Source organism: Lutjanus erythropterus, chromosome 6 (assembly GCF_056507025.1).
Source record: "Lutjanus erythropterus isolate fLutEry1 chromosome 6, fLutEry1.hap2, whole genome shotgun sequence".
Classification (NCBI taxonomy): domain Eukaryota; kingdom Metazoa; phylum Chordata; class Actinopteri; order Lutjaniformes; family Lutjanidae; genus Lutjanus; species Lutjanus erythropterus.
In genome coordinates this window covers 30,710,011-30,727,319 of record NC_139322.1, presented here as the reverse complement: position 1 = coordinate 30,727,319, position 17,309 = coordinate 30,710,011, and the positions used below count along the sequence as shown (strand labels likewise).

General features: G+C 37.7%; 3 protein-coding genes across 3 annotated transcripts in view; 1 reads left to right on the top strand and 2 right to left on the bottom strand.

Moving 5' to 3' along the window:
- nphp4 (nephronophthisis 4) overlaps positions 1–1,822 on the bottom strand; it is a 222,786-nt gene extending 220,964 nt beyond the window's left edge. The window contains exons 1-2 of the mRNA XM_084721632.1: positions 1,516–1,822; positions 840–977 (exon numbers count right to left, since the gene is read on the bottom strand). Coding sequence (XP_084577758.1) covers positions 840–977; positions 1,516–1,692 — 315 coding nt within the window. The 5' untranslated portion in view covers positions 1,693–1,822. The remainder of the gene's footprint in view (positions 1–839; positions 978–1,515) is intronic.
- Positions 1,823–4,019: 2,197 nt separating this feature from the next.
- dffb (DNA fragmentation factor, beta polypeptide (caspase-activated DNase)) lies at positions 4,020–11,573 on the top strand. The gene is made up of 7 exons (XM_084721630.1): positions 4,020–4,161; positions 5,697–5,826; positions 6,016–6,201; positions 7,227–7,306; positions 7,390–7,563; positions 9,319–9,419; positions 10,489–11,573. The coding sequence occupies exons 1-7, from the start codon at positions 4,039–4,041 to the stop codon at positions 10,736–10,738; spliced, it is 1,044 nt and encodes a 347-aa protein (XP_084577756.1). The 5' UTR covers positions 4,020–4,038; the 3' UTR covers positions 10,739–11,573.
- Positions 10,997–15,984, bottom strand: c6h1orf174 (chromosome 6 C1orf174 homolog). Its single transcript, XM_084721631.1, has 4 exons — positions 15,687–15,984; positions 13,484–13,555; positions 12,973–13,335; positions 10,997–12,490 (listed from the first exon to the last, which is right to left on the bottom strand). Exons 1-4 carry the CDS (start codon positions 15,696–15,698, stop codon positions 12,350–12,352), a joined length of 588 nt encoding a protein of 195 aa, XP_084577757.1. The 5' UTR covers positions 15,699–15,984; the 3' UTR covers positions 10,997–12,349.
- Positions 15,985–17,309: the final 1,325 nt, after the last annotated feature.

The following is a 17,309-nucleotide window of genomic DNA, read 5'->3' as shown; positions in this document are numbered from 1 at the left end:
CTGGATTAGCCCAAAAAACACTCTGCCTTGTATATATCATATTACATATTGATACATTACATTATAAATTATCACTGTGAACTAAATCTGATCTGATTGTTTGTCACTGTACATTCTCTAGTAATGACTATATAGTGTTGTATTTGAAATATTTTGAAACCAAGATTTCAGGGACTTTAAGGACAATTTAATTGCTGTGTTAATACATTGTCAGAAATCACTGTGTGTTTAGAACCATTTATATTAATGACCTCTTAACCTGCCAACTGCACACTTGTTGTTTGTGGCAACTACCTGATTACCAATTGCTCTACTATTCTTTGTGACGACCGTAGCAGAACATTAAAGGCAGCTGATGCAATGTGTACTGCATCCATTGTTCTATGCTGAAAAATCATCCATAATAACTCATGAGTTGTTGCTTTACATAAAAATATGCTCTTCTTCAACTTGCATGGTGAGAAAATGAACTGGATCACTTATTAAATGGGACTTGTTGGATTCAACTGGAATCACTTATTGGCAATCAGGGCAGTTTGTAACTCACTGTGTTTAGGCTGGCAACGTTCTCAAGAGCGTAGTGGAACACAGTCCAATCATCACTGCTAATTTAAAGCCTTGAGTGGTGGAGCTTTTTCAGTTGGTTTTAATTCAATAATGGATGTGCTAAATTAATGTGATTTATGCTTGAATGAGCATTGATTTTACTATATAATCATCAAACCACTGCTTATCAAAACAACATGAGAGGAGTTTAAAACACAGTTAATCACAGCTGCGTGTCATTTGCAGTCGCTTGGCCTTATTTTATTGGAATGCCTAATAAATAATAAATCTACCTCATTGAAGGAGATCTTGCCGTTTTTCATTCTCTGAGGCTGGCTCTTCCAGGTTTTCCCAAAGAAGTGCTGGTGATTTCTATCAAACAGGGTCACCCCCAGCTGGTAAGTCACATCTTGTTCCCCCTCTGACATCTCCTGTGAGTAAAAAGGGAAGAAAACCACATTAGAAAAGTTTAATCCTGGCCATTAAAGATTTGGACCTTAAAGTTTTCCAATTTAGCATTGACCTACTTCGTGGTAAAAATCCATAGAAGATCTAAGCCCTAATTTCTGTATACAATTGAGTTACCACTTCAAATGGATGGAGGCAGCAGACAGTGGGTGGGAGACGATTGTGAGTGTTCATATTAACTGCAGTGGTGTTTGGTGGATTATCTCTAGGCCGAATTTACAGAAGACCCATAGCATGCTTACACTGGTATTTTGTACATTGACATTTTGATAAAACGCAGTTCATCTTCAATTATAAAACTTTCTAGAGTTGTCTTAAGGCGCACTGTGATGTATGAAGTACATGGGCGTGATACTGTATCATGTCTCCTTTATCATAACCCAAAGTAAAAAGACTTTACGAATTACAACATGTAATTTATGGACGTTATGGCATTTCTGCCATGACAGAACTGTTTCTACCTCTCTACCGAGCATTTAACTGCTAGCAGTGAGTCGTCACCTGCGGGAGGTGGACTGCAGTGAGCCGGCTGAGGCTGAGCTGGAAGCCGTGGGACTGGGTGAAGTGGCTTTCCACCGCCAGGCGGACTGCCTGACTGGCCGGGGGAACCAACCGGCTTCTCTCAAATACTTCTTTCCAGCCGTCCGTCATGGTGGATACGTCCTCTGTTTTGACCATATTCCCAAGTCAACAGAAAAATGAGAATGACATTGCAAAAAGAAAAACAGAAATTTAGCGTAAAACCGAGTTGTTGCTGTGAATGTTATCTTTTCTGCCCGTTTAGATTTTCAAATCCGCGGCCGCCATGTTGAAATCGGACTCTACTATTTAGTGCAGAGGGATAACCCAGCACATCAATTATTTCGTCAGCAGTATCCACGAGGAAAAGGAACGATACAAACACTAAGAATAGGACGTAAACGGAAGGTTTTTATGCAAGGAGTCGTTTTACCCCGAAACTGAACGCCTAAGCAAAGTTTAGCAATCGTGATCTTTAAATCTGACCCTCTCGTTTGGTATTTCCCATCGCGCTGCATCAGTTACTATGGTAATGTTCACGTTGCCATGCAAGTCTACAGCACTGACAAGAGGGTCCTCGCTGCGAAACGTGGAATTGGGCGGGGTCAGAATAAAAGTTGGGGTCTGAGCTGGATAATATATATACAACATTATACGGCGCTGGTTGATGACTGGAGGACCTAAAGTGTGCCGGGAGCTGTAGAACATGTGTTTGACCGCTGGGTGGTGCCAAAACACCGTGTTAATGTTTGTAATGACACCGTGCAGTTTTTCCAACCTTAAATCAACATCTTCAAATGACAAATAGGGCCAGACAATAAAAATGAAAAAGCTAAAATTTATAACACAGACACAGACATCCGTGTCTTCTATAATTTCTTGAAATATATCAGCTGATATTCTTTGAACAGCATACGCACATAAACACGCATTTTGCAATGATCTCTCAAAAGTGGTTAACATTTTGACAAATAATGGAGGCATTATATTTTACTTCATTGTCCCAAATGATATCAGGGTGATGAAACCATAAACTGTAACCAGTATTTTTTTAAATTTTAAATAACTATACTTTAAAAAAAATGCAAAGAGAACAAAACACATGTAAATAATAAACCTGAATTAAGAAATAAGGATTGACTATACACAGAACAGCACACAAGGGCTTGAAAATAATGCTAACCACAATAATAGTAATTATTTTCACAATTTTCTCATTACCCTGTGTTTCTTAGTATTAAAAATAGCCCACTTGTGAATGTTGCTGAAAAAGAGAAGAGAGATTCTGGAGTGATGAAGTGAGTCAGCCCATTAAGCCTCCAACTTAGTAATGACAGTCTGCAGCACAGAAAGAATAGAAAATGTAGGTCAATAGACTGGATTAATATAAGAAAACCCATCTAAAAAGATTAACATGGGTAACTACATTTCAAACTGTGGGGGGAAAAAACCCTGTTGAATGAGACCTAGTCCATGAAAACATGTTGAGATCATGGTAGTTTGAGTAGTTGTCATTACTTCCACCCCTGCTCAACGTTTTACAAAATCTATGTTGCCCCTGATTATCAGCACAATAGTTCATCATTGTATTCATGGTGCCAGTGAGAGTTCATCTGACAATTTCCTGTTTGAGATTTTAAAGGTCAAATCAAATCAGGATGTTTGGGAGAGTGATGTCAAGTTTGCAACCTTAAATAAATATAACAATTAAGAATTAATTAAATTAATTAAAGAAATTTGACTGAATTTGACAAATTTGACAGGTCACTTTGAAATCTGGACACTGCCTTTACAAGGCCTTTACATGCCACATGCCAAGCTCAACATCACCAACTTTTCAGAAGCATTATGAAGAAATGACAAGAAAAGAAAGCTGAATAAGAAAATGTTTATAATTCATAGAAATTTCATTAACTCATTCATTCATTCATTCATTCATTCATTCATTCATTCATTCATCAACTGAAAACAAAACAAAACATATTTCTTCATAAAGAATTTAAATAAAGCCAATATCAGATATCAAATATCTGAATTTCTTTTTTATTTAATTTTTTAAATTGTACTAGTATTTTACTGTATTTTTTATTTCAATTTTTGACCATTCTATCTTATTATTTTATTGTTTATTATTCCTTTACACTTAGAATTCTTTTATTTTCATATTTTAGTTGACAAATAACTCACACATCTTCAAGATGGACAACTTCAAAATAATAGCTAATTATTTCCAGCTTTTCTCAATCGCTTTGGCTCTTTTTTTTTTTGAAAGTTTTAACATTCTGTAAACCAGAGACACTCAACTTAACTTCCTGCACAAACAGTCCCTTTACCGGACTGCTTTTTTTTTTTTTAATCAGAAATCAAACACAGACGTTTTACCTCCCATCAGACAAAGACAATAGCGGAAGAGAAACACTAGAGGGCGGAAACACGCCGCCGGTGAATGTCGTCAGCCTCAGAGGAAGAAGACGGAAGCGGTAGGTACAAACTGAAAACAGTGCAATGTTCAAGTTCTTCGGTAAGACTAAACCTGTGAAAATTAGGAGTTGCGATGATAACAGAAAATACGGAGTTGCGGCAAAAGATGTGAAGGAGGTGTTAAAAAAAGGCTGCAAGTTATTACAGGTGAGCTCATATGTTATGCTCTGTTTTTTCATAATCGTTGTAAAAGTTGGTGCCTGTTTCGCTTTATGTTTGGTCAAAAGAAAGGGGGGAAGTCGTGGTACAGAAAACAAACATGGTTATTCCGTTGGAGTCACCGGTGACTTTACAAGTGGCTGGTTTAGGATGCTGTGAACATATTTTCAGTGTTGGTGCACGTAACTTCAGGTGTTCATGCGGCCTGACTGCTGCTCGGGTTGGTCCAGTCCAGGATCATCTTCACCTGGAAAACCGTTTGGTCAGTCTCGAAACTGCGTGAGAAAATCATTTCTTCACATCATGTTCAGTCAACTTGTATCCACAACATGTGTGCTAAGATGTTCCTGACACACTTATCTCCACATAAGCTAAGATAAAAGGTTGTTTATACCCAGGAGGGAATTTTATCATCACAAACAGGCCGGAGAGACAGCAGCAGGTTACAGACAGTAGACGTTTTCACGGCAGCCATGCTGATATGACGTAGTAAGGTAAACACAGGTGTAACCAGTGATCCTAATTAAGGAAGTCATCATGCTCCTTGACTGTTTGACCTGAATGAAACAGATCCTTAATTAGTATCATTGTGAACACCTGTGGTTACACTACTGTTTTAAGTCAAAATGGCTGCTTGGGTCTGCTAGGACAGTGTTTCCCAACCCCTGGTCCTCAAGGCACACTGCCCTGCATGTTTTAGATGTTTCCCTGCTCCAACACACCTGATTCACATGATCAGCTCATCATCAAGCCTCTGCAGAAGCCTGACAACAACCTGATCATTTGAATCAGGTGTGTTGGAGCAGGGAAACATCTAAAACATGCAGGACAGGGGTCCCTGAGGACCAGGGGTTGGGAAACACTGTGCTAGGAAAATGTGCGTTAGTAAGAAACGAATAAATCTGTCGACAGAGCTTTGCCCTAGACCAGACAGGAAAAATATTATGTACATGCAAAAGCAAGTGACGCAGCTTTTTTAAAATGTTACCTTAAAATTAGATGTTATATATGACCGAGTGTGTTTCAGCGATATCAGCCATGACTGTTCATCTTCATTCAGATATTGATTAAGCTCACTGTACCAAAATACAAGATATGTAAGATAAATGAATCCAGTTAATCTGAACAAACTGTGCCACAGATGGTTCTGCACTGGAGAAGACATTCTGTAAATGATATAAAACATCTTTCATGGGAATAACACTGACAACAGCCTGTCCCTTCTTGAGTTTTTAGTTTTAATTTTTGTTTTCAGTTTAATTTAGTTTCAGTTAATTTCCAGAGGGGGTTTGCTGGTTTTGGTTAAGTTTTTATTATTTGTTTAGAATGATTCATTTTAGTTTATTTTTATTGATTTCAGTATTAGTTTTAGTTTTATGATATGAGAGGCGTTTGTCAGGGGTAAGATTGTGGGAGAAAAAGAAAGAAAATATCCTAATTTGTGGCTTACTTTTGGCTTGAATTTAATCATCTTATGTTATTGTGCTTGCTATTGTATAATTCTGTGTTGTCCTCATTTCCAGTTGCCACTTTCTGGTGCGCATGTTTGTTTGTATGCTGATGGGACCAAAGTGACAGAGGAATTCTTCAAGACTCTACCGGCCAACACTGAACTTGTTCTTCTCTCCAGAGATCAGACATGGAGTGGAGGAGGTGAGTCAACCTCAGTTACCATTTAAAAAAAAAATAAAGAAAAGGAAAAAAAAAAAGAAAGATAAATGCCTTAATTCTCAACTCACGTCTGTCTGTGTATGTGTGTCTTCCAGGCCAGACATACTGCAAGTTTAGAGTTGTATAGTGTTGTTGTTGTCCAACACTGAAACCCTGTGCCTCTAATTTCAGTTGTGAATGACATTGGTCGGTTGCTGAGCACAGACCTGTACAGCAATGACCTCATTGAAGCAGCGAAAAGTCTCCTGTCTGATGAGCGGAGTCCAAAGAGACGTAAAATCCTGACTGACCTGGTACTGAACCTGGAGGACAGATCGGACCGGGAGAGCCGAGAGGAGGATGAAGACTGGTTCAAAGGTACGAAGTCTAAAGGAGACTCTGGCCATCCACACTCACAACATATTGCTGCCACAATTACAAAAACAAGAAAGTGCTCTTGTTCTCTGATCCTGATTTTTTTTATTTTGAATCTTTGTTCTGTTTTAAAACAGACTCTGAACAAGTGACAACACTGTTGTCTGAGAACTGGGAAGTTCTGAATGTCTGAATCAGCTTCTTATTATGTGCACATCATCATTATAAAAATGAGGAACATCAGAAGTCTGACTGAAGGTGCTAGTAAACTTCATTAAAAGTGGTGGTCAAATGGTCCATCAGCCTCTGAAACCCCATCAGCCACCATCAGTCTCTGTTTTTTCATACCCATTTCACACACCATGGTTTCCAGCGGTGTGGAAATGAGAGAGGATCTAGGTTTTAAATTTCTCTCTTAAGCCCCCTTTTTTTCATTATTTGCACTACTTCTTCTGTCACTTTTCACAGGACCAACAGAATGCAACACTGACTGTCTGCCGGCAGAAACTGTCAAAAATTTGCACTGTTATTAAGATTTTACTCCCCCCCCCCCCACTTTCGGCTTTCAGTATGCGCTGACAACACATCATGTTATTGAGCCCTTATCACATCATCTGAAGACTGTCAAAAGTTAAAAAAAAAAAAAGAAGCCTGATGGCACGTAGTTAAGGACCCTGATGAGTAAAATAGTCAGTTTCAAGTCATGACATTTGATTTCCTGTCCCTGCTCTGAAATCTTTTTTCTTTTCTTTTTTCTCACCAAAGTCCCTGCGTCAGAATTTTTAAAAATCTGCCTACGTTGAGTCTGAGTTTGAGATACTGATGATGGAAGACATGTGAACTGAACACAAGAATGATCACATGTATATCACAAAACTGAGCTGAAAACAAATAATTTTCTTATTAGTACAATATGAATGCAGATATTGCAACTAATTTACCAATGAAAAACATGAACAAATGTTCCTCTTGATGTGACTCGAGATCATCTGCACTTTAGCTTGTTTTAAATTTAGATTTCATTTCAGGTGTTGATGCTCGATTCAAGACAAAGTCTGCCTACATGAAGTTCAACTGTGAAAGCAGGATACGTGGTTACATGAAAGAGGTAAAACTCTTTATTCTATCAATGAATCTTCAGGTGGCTGGCATGATATCTACCTAACAGTTTGTTTTTCTGTCTGTTCTCAGGTTGTTGAAGCCACCAAAACGATAGACAAGGCTAGAGTCAGAAAGGAGTATGAGAAAGCATCAAAGTGCCTGGTGGATATGCTGAAGACAGCAGGGTACAACGGCTGCTACTTCGACAGGACCGTAAAGGAGCCAAATCGCCTCTGTACTAAAGAAGGATGGTTTACCTGCCAGGTATAGGAGGAAGGAACCCACATACCAAAGTGATGATAAATCTAAAATATGACTGCAATCTTGTAACACTTATTTTCAGTACATCTTATCTGAGATCAGTTATTCAGTGTTATTGGTGCATAATAGTCAACAAAGATGTCTTATAGTGTGACATATATTTATTATTATTCTTATTATTATTTTCAGTCAAGGTCTTTTTTATTTTTTCAGATAAAAAAGACACACAACTTCAACATAGGGCAGTTTAGTCAAGTTACTGTTCATTTGCCCAATCTCCCCTGTCCCCACAAGTCCATACGAGTCCATGGACTGTCCATAAAAATATACTTTTATAAATACATTCATAGATATGTTCACAGATTTACATACACTTAAATGAAGAAATAGGTAAAAAAATAATGATGAGTAAATTAAGAAATGAGAAAAATGAGGGTAAAAAAACATACACATGCTTCTACAAAGAATGTAAATGAATGCAAATGACAAAAACATTTCTTGTGGACCCTCTTATGGTATATTTGATTTTTTTCTAGGTGGATATTACACATAATCTCTCTAATCTGTTGGCCATATGTTAAAGGGAGAGAATCCCTCTATTTGTATAGAATAAGCCTTCGAAAAGGCCATGATATTATGGCATCCATTGAGAGGACTGTCCACTGGGGCCACACCAAAGAGTTAATGCAATGGAGATAGTCGACAGTTTTCCCACATAATCTAGGGGACGTTTCAAAATGGACTGCAAAAATCTGTAGAGCCTGGGATACGACCAGAACATATGTAGCAGCATGCCAGGAGCTTGTTTACATCAATCAGAAGTAGGTCAAAGTCTGTTTTAATCTTAGATAATCTCTCTTAGTCTAATGAAGACGATGTACAGTTTTAAACTGAACTACAGTGAGCTGAAGGCATACTGAGGAGGAGTAAATTCCCTGTATGTGTGATTTTTTTTTTGCCAGATTACCTCTGAAATTATTTAATCTAAGCCTGTTTCACATTTATTTTTAAGATAGTCCACACTTGTCAGCTTATGTGTATTAAGCAATGTATGAACGCATCTTCTAATTATTTTGTGTGTTAGCTGTAAATTTAAAAATTGCATCCAGCAGAGATACAGGAAGACATAATGGGAAGCAGTTAGAATTGGATGCTATCGTGAAGTGTGTTGTTTTTATGCCATACTGTTCTCCGGTTATCCGGCTGTACATGAGTCCGTGCGTCCGTCCTTCCGTCCGTCACAAATTTTTGTTTGCATGATAACTTTTGAACGGGTGGACGGATTTGCACCAAATCTTGTGTGCTAACACTCTATAACAGGTACATGAACTGATTAAATTTTGGAAACCAACGCTGACAGACCTGTCTCTAAAAACACACTTATGCCAATAACTTGGTCAATTTTAAAGCTTTTTTATATTTGACCTTGATATATTTTTGAATAACTATGTTGGATACTATTAGGTATTAAAGGTAATAGCTCTTTCCTTGCAATCTTTTCTCATTAACTGTATCAATAGAGCCATAATTCTCAAACCCCTGGGACACTTGCAAATAGGATTTATAATGAATCAATGGTTTCAATCAGGTGTAGGGAACACAAAAAGTCACAGTTGTATGAAACTGTTGCAGGCGGAGGCATCAGAATCGACGCTTTAGCGACTTCTACCCGTTTTCATTTTTTGTTTGTTTGTTTGTTTTAAGAACTGGAGCTGTAATTGACCATATTTACTCTCTCCTTCTCTGCTGCTCCTTCAGGGATCATTTGATCAGAAACTGTGCCTGTCTCCTCACTCCATCAACCCCTACAGCAGCCAAGAGAGCAGGATCCTCTTCAGCACATGGAATCTGGACCACAGGTCGGACAATAAACTTTTTTCACAGAGGTCATATAGATATGAAACAGTGGGGTAAACACAGAGCAGAAACCTCGACCCTGCAACCAAATTAAAGGGATAGTCCACCCAAAATGAAAATTCAGTTGTTATCTACTCATCTGCTTAAGTGAATGGTGACCAGTTTTCAAACACAAAACAGCTGAGAAAACAAAACATATAATGCCTCCATACTGTTCATCTGTGTAATCCAAGTCTAATAAAACTGTGACATGCCAACCATGCTCACCTCACTGAGCTGGTTCATATACAAAGTGAGTGAAACCAAACATATCAAGAATTGCAAGTCTTTACTTACAGGCTTCAAGGTCTGAGATCTCTCAAAATCCTTCAAATTGTGAATAAGGGCCCGTCTGTTCCATGGAGCACCACAAGGCAGAATGATCTGAGTCTGTTGCTCTGGACAAAGCAATTCATAGTTGATGGAGATGCTCTTAGTACAAAGGCCCTAAATGAGTTGAATATAAAAATCAAGTTTGGAGGTTGAATTGAGAATAGATTCACAAATTAAGTCATGTAGATAAAAAAAATTATGTCTTTGTTTCAGTAATTTATATTATAATGATAACCAGTATAGTAACTGTGTCTGGTTCCATCCAGTCCACTGAGTCGACTGATCAGTGAGTGGATAGTTCAGTCTGCTATTAGGATAACTGTAACTATGAAGGTAGCTTGTAAAGGTGGTGTCTCACAGACTGACAACTATCTTCAGCAGGTTCTCAGCAAGACCAAGTCATATAATAAATATAATTTAGCATTTTACAGAGAGTCTTCTGTGTTTTATTGTATTTTATATGTACAGAAAACTTTTTCTTCTCATTTGTGCTCCTGTTTTTTTTTTTTTTTTTTTAATCTGCTGTTTTTTATCGTGTCCCTGACTGCAATCAGTCAAGCTTTGGTAGACGGTGATCTGATATAAACCAAATCTGAGGGTCTTGTCAGGATGCAGGCCAATCTGTACCATCTGCCAGTGCATGACGTATAAAACTACAAAAAGATAACATAAAACATGTCTTCTTTATCTTGTGTCCAGAATTGAAAAGAAGAGGGCGATCATTCCCGCTCTGCTGGAAGCTCTGCAGAATCACAAGAGTGCTGATGTCAACCTGAACTACTTCTACCGTCTGCTGTTCACCAGGGAAAACTTGAAGCTGGTACACATCGTGTGCCATAAGAAAGGAGCTCACAGCCTGCTGTGTGACACCAAGGAGATTTTTAGACAAGCTGGTAAAACTGGCACAGGGAAACAGAAGGCAAAAGGGAAGAGGATGCGCTTGGTGTAAATGTTTTTAACTTAAAGATTTTTTTTTTTAATGAAAAATGAGTATTTGAATGAACTGTGACAAAATAAGATATTACACTGACCAATTCTGTCAATGATCAAATTGACAAGGTGACTGTCTTTTTACCTCACTTGTTTTTTTGGGATTTTTTCTTTTTTTTTTTTTTGTGTTCTGCTTTCTGAAACCTGCTGAAGCCTGCAGAGCTCTACTACAGAATGAAAGTGGTTTGTTAAACACAAGTAATTACACTGACAAACATTTCAATCAAGAAAAACATTTATTTGTTCTCCGTGTTGGCACAAATTATGTCAAATGCATGAACTGATTACAATGACTGCTTGATGTATGAAGCATTCACTCAGTCAGAAAGTTGCATAGCAGAATATGAAAAGCATTTTGCATAAATAAGGCTGTAAAAATATATAAAACATTTGATTGGATGATCAGAACAATCAGCTATATACAAAATACTACAAGATGTGAATAGCATTAAGTGCAATTAATGTTAACCTCAAAGTTAGATGACATTTTCAAAGTCAGCTTTAAGTTATCCTCAGTTTACCTACACTGAAGACTTATCAGTCACCTCAATGTTCTTTCTTTGATTTTTTTTTTTATAACACAAATTTCATATATATATATTTGTCATTTTTGCAAGTTAATTAGGGAAACTTATTAGCTGCATTGATTTATACAGACAGATGAGTTGTACATTAAGCAGCTGCCGAAAAACTAAGCACACAAAGATGTGTTGAGGATGAATATCAGACACTTGGTGAACAATGGCTCATTCATCTTAAACAAACTCATGATATTAAAAGCTTTCTTTATGGAACTGCTCTTTGGCATGTGGACCCTCCTTTCTCATCACATTTATACAGTCTGTAGCCAGAACATGAAAGCTATATCTATATGTCAGTATATCAATATGCTGCTTTTATAAACGTGGCTTTTCCATTAACCATTTCAAATTTTTTAAATTGTACATTTGTGCCAAAAAAAAAACAAAGCTTTTTGCCAACAAATTATAAATCAGTATGTCATTGGACTGATCTGTCTAAATGAAATGCTGTGCCAACACACCCTCCAGGTTGGACCAAAGATGACTGAACTGGTGGTGGCATGAGCAGAAATTCAGCAATAAATAATAAAACAAGCACCAAAAGAATTCAGGAATCAGGCCAAATGTTATGAAGTGAATACCGTTTGGCGTTTTGTGTGCTTGGACAGTTCTTTTCAAGTAAAAAAATCATAATTTTCCACGTTTATTATCAAGAACTTGAAGTCATAAATCCGTGTGGTAAACTTCTCGGATGCTCCAGTTTTTGAATTGTGACCAATCACTTCTTCTGCACGTGGCGGGGTACTGGAGGCAGGTTTAAGGCAAATACAGTACACCCATAAAATGTTGGCTTCTCTGTAGGGGATTCAGCTACAGCAAGTTTTATCCCCACTGACTCACGAGCATCATCACATACAGCATATTCGTGACTGTTTTTAGGGCTGATTGAACGCAGCTTCTGAGTAAGTACTTTAATCTGGCTGCTTTTTCCTCAGTGCTGACAGGCACAACTTTGAGTCCACCACAGTCATTAGCTCAGTCCCTCTTCACTAAGTTCCCGCTCGGTCGTCGTGCTGCATACTGCTGAAGCCCACCTCCTCTTCATCGCTGTCCTCTGGTGCGTAGTAATGTCGTCTCCTGCTCTCTCCTCGAACGCGTGCAGAGGTCACTGCTGATCTCTGAGGAAAGTCCTACAAAATAAAAGGAACCTATTTTATTTGTAATTCATTTAAACACGGACATGTAAATAAACTGTTCCACTGCCACAGTTAACAGCAGTGCAGGAGTCCCACATAAAGTCCATGTGATGTAATGAGTGAGGAATTCATAAATCAGTAACCTAACAATTCATGCAGCTACTGTGTATGGACGAAATAACAAGTAATAATTTAAAAAAAAGATTTTTAAATTCCATTATTTATGAATTCATGAATGTGCTTCAAATGATGTACTTAGTGAACTAATAATTGGACGGGCCAATAATTGATCAATCCCTAGTGATAACACAATTAAAGTTATTAAAATGTAGAACATTTACTTGAGAACAGATGTGGGTGCTGCTTTATCTGTACAGTCAGTGAAAGCGTTCTGCTTCATAAATCTCTTTCACACAAAATAATCCAACCCGAGTCACAGTTCGTCTGTATCGTGGAGATAAACTGAAATGCCTCACCTGTACAGTGTCCAAGTTTCCAAAGAACTGCTCCACGGGTAGAATCTGATTACTGTCGTCATCTGGGAACAGGTTTTTGTCGGGTTCTTCAAAATCCATGTCCTCTGGCTCCTGTTTGTCCAAGGTGCCGTTCACTCTGAAGCTGTCCAAATCCAGCTCCGTCCTCAGCTCGTTTTCTTTGCCCTCTCGTCCTTCGAGCTCCGGTGATGCTGAACATCTCCTCCTCCTGCCTGCAGACTGGTGGCACTCACAGCTGATGCGGGATAGTCTCTCCAGAGGGCCGTAAGCACTGACTGCTGCACTGCTCTCTGCTGCTGAGGGCATCTTTGGACTCTTCATACATCTCTTCCTTGAAGCAGAAGCCTTGTGATACAAAGTGAATCATCATTAACTCTTGTAAGACATAATAGCAAGTCTAATGTGTGTGTCCAACACAGTTCTCAGATGAAGTTGTGAAAAACTGTCCAGTTTAAAAGAAGAAAAAAATATGTTAAACATGGATAACACAAACCTTTCTGGAGTTTTTGACCTCTGAGCTACTTTTCCTCTTTCTGGGCTTCAAGCTGCTGAGTTGACCAGGCATCTGCAAAACAACATAATGCCATTTGTTAATTTATTGTGGCAATATTCAGTTAAATCAACCAGTTAATGACAGTTTCAAACAGCAGATGTCATGAGGCTCCTAGCTTGAGTGATATCACAAACAAAGTAATGTTCCAAAACACTGCCCAGTACAAGAGTGCATTAACTTAAATTTATTGCTTTTTTATGTAAACCTGTTTTAAACTATAAGAGCATCAAGATGTTGGAAGTATTTTACTGCAACAGACAGAGCTGGCTTATGTCTGTGCGTGCATTTGGGTGCCTCAGATAATCATAGTCATGTTGTTTGAGTTTAGCATGTTAACGATGTGCAGGGTTCTGGAGCTCCTTTAAGTCATTATGACCCTACTCTCTGGAATTCCCTACAAAATAAAACAAAAACAAAATAACCACAGTTTGCTACAACAGTGTCTTCTTTTAAAAGCAGATTAAAAACATATCTTTTCACAAGCTTTTACTTGGGTATACCTTGTGGGTTAACAGGTAAAATGTTTTATTTTATAATCAGTATTATATACATGTCCACTTTTTTGTAATACTTTATCTTACATGTTTTTATATATGTGATGTAGGGCTGCAACTAAGGACTAATGTCATTATCAATTAATTTGACAATTATTTACTCAATTAATGGTTTAGACTACAAAGTGCCAAAATTTTGAAAAATGCGTATCACAATTTCCTGGAGCCCCAAGTGACATCTTCAAATTGCTTCTTTTGTCCACCCAACAGTCCAAAACCCAAAGAGTCTTAATTTATTATCATAAATCACAAAGGAAAGCAGCAAATCATTACATTTAAGAAGCTGGAATGAAGAAATGTTTGACATTTTAGCTTGAAAAATGACTGAAATTAGTAATCGATTATCAAAGTTATTGGGAACTTCTTTTCCCTAATCTATAAATCAACTAATTGTTGCAGCTCTAATTTAATACCTCTGATCTTATTATATGTTTTTATGCATAATCTATGCATAACCTCTTTCTCCTTTTTCTTATGAAGTACTTTGAGCTTGCCTGTCATATAAAGGAGTGTTATGTAAAAATACTTGACTATTTTTCTAGGAATATGTTTAAAATGATGCTATGTTATTTGTAGCACTGAGCCAAAAAGTTGTGGCTGGGGTGTAACTTTTTGATTAATTTTTGTTTATTTCTTTTGTCCGACACATTCTAATGCTTAAAACCCGCGGGGTCTTTTCAGCAGTCAGATTTACTGCTTATGATGGCCTCCACTCCTCATGCCATTCACCAAACTTCACATTTTGAGCGGCAGATGGTGGAGTGAGTGATTTAAAGATGTTTTTGGGACACTTAAGATCCAGATTAAACAATTTTAAAGGGGAGAAGCAGCACTTTGTCATTTGCGGTTAAACCCACCCGGACATTGTGCAGCCCCTCATCGTTCTCGCGAGAGTGGTCATTTGGATCCAATCTATGATGTTTTTATAACCCTAACCTAGTGTTTCCTGTCACAAAAACTACCCACATCTTAATCACAGTGTTGTCACATTATGGATCATTATTACTTTGTACAACGTGCACAATCAATTAACAAAGCCTATACATCTCGCGAGAGTTTCACAGATCAAGGGTTCCCTTCTAGACACGGCCATTTGATACCCAAACAACGCTCTCCTGCGCTACTCCGACCAAACTCCTCCCAAAATGTTGTCAATTTAACGTCGCGTCCTGACTCAAGGCTTTATTCCATTAATGTTACATTTGTTCATTTATCACTTGTCCAAGGCATGCCGAATTGAAGTTCATAACAGACAGATCATAGTGTAAATGTTAAGATAAAACCACTTGCACAGTAAAGCAACCGATCTGTCGGCAAATAGCTAGCTAACATTCCATACACATCTTGTTTAAATAAGCCACCATGTCGAAAGAGACCTACGACAGGTCACATATCATGAGCAAATGAAAGCATAGCAGAAGAACCACTTAAGCGTTGTCTTTGGTTACAATTACACACATTTGGATTTTATGGGGAAGGCTAAAATCTCACGAACGCCAACAGTGAGCATAACAGTGTCCGATAATCGATCTCGTTATATTGGCAACAAGCTAACAAGGCTAGCATGATAGCCTAACACAGACACCTACCTTGTGCACCATTTGCCGACGTAGCGCTTCTCTTTTTCGGCGACCGCGATATTAAACTTGAGCCGATCTTGTTCGTTATTACCGTGGAGGTCGAAAGTGTTAGGCCAGCTACAAACAACTACCCTACCGTCAGTTAACGATGTGTGTCGTCGTTGCCTCAGTGTATTTCCTGTTGGTGAGGTTCACTCGGAGGTCAGAGCTTGTTGTCTGCACCGCAATGTAACCGTCAGTTCCTCTTCACTGAATGTGTGTTTCCTCTATCATTTTTGTTTAAATGTTTTTGTCGTAATGTATCTAATAATTATTTTTCACATTTATAAAACTTAATACACCCCGATACTCATCCTTACAGAATGTCCATGATTTTATTTTGAAGGGGAAATTCCCGTTTTCCGCTTTCCGCCCCTCTCACTCAACGGCTTGTTTTTTCTCGAGACTTGCCAGCGTCTTGCGGCCGTTAGCTCATCAGGTGGACATTTTCTGTTTTCACATAATGACACTGACGCTGTTAAACGAATCTGTGTCCGCGTAAATATCTAAAAAAATAATAATAATAATGTTGTTTTAGACGACGACTGATTTTCAAAGGTGGGGTTTTGTTTTAACTGGGTCATATGAGGACAAGGAGGAAACAAACTGTAATTCCTGAAAACGTCCACACGAGGGTGGCTAGAGACTTTCTTATTCCATACACCGTGAACAAATATAAACCATACTGTTAACATGTATGATGACATCTTCATATTTGAGAATAGACCTTTTCACAGCAGCCATATTGATATAAAATAGTGGTAAACATAGGCGTTACTACTGATTGGGGTCTTGTTCCAGTCTTAATTAGTACCACTAGTAACACCTGTGTTTTCTCTGTCATGTCATAATGGCTGCTGGGAAAAAAATCTTACTGGTTTCAAATCTTGTTTAATCCAAATAACTAACTTTGTGACAGTTCAGGATATCTTGTCCACTAACACCAAAATAATTTCCCTTTGTTGTTGTTGTCTTTCCTTATCACATTGAAGAAACTAATGATGTTGAATTTACCTGTTGTTGTACCTGTTGATGCCTGTATAACTGCTGTTTCAGGAAGAAAATCATAGCCAACAAAATGTGCTGTTTCTGATAATGTACTAAGATGGAATAGTTGAACACACATTAAATATCTGTTAACAAATGAGGTGAGATAAGTAAAAAATTTAGACTGCTCAATAAAAAAAAGAATTTATTTTTCAGTTCAACAATGAATATGAATACATTTCTGAAACAAGCGACTGCGCTTTTGTTTTTGTCCTGTATCCACACTGGCAGGTTTTTATTTTTAAAAAATACGGTTTGTATATTTGGAGGACAAAGAAAGCAAACATTTTACAGGTAAATTAATCTTAATTTTTAATGGTCTTAATTTTATTTAAAAACAAACTTTTGGTATAATATTCTCCTGAACTCTGTATTTGCATTTTTTTTCTGTAGATGTGTGTTGATAGCTTATATATTTATTATGCTTTTGCTTTATTCTGTCTTTGTTTTATTGTGCTCATCTGTAATAAATCTACAGTAATTAGTCATTAAATGGACTGGCTGCCAACTCTCATTCATTATAAACTATTTTGATAATTGATTGAT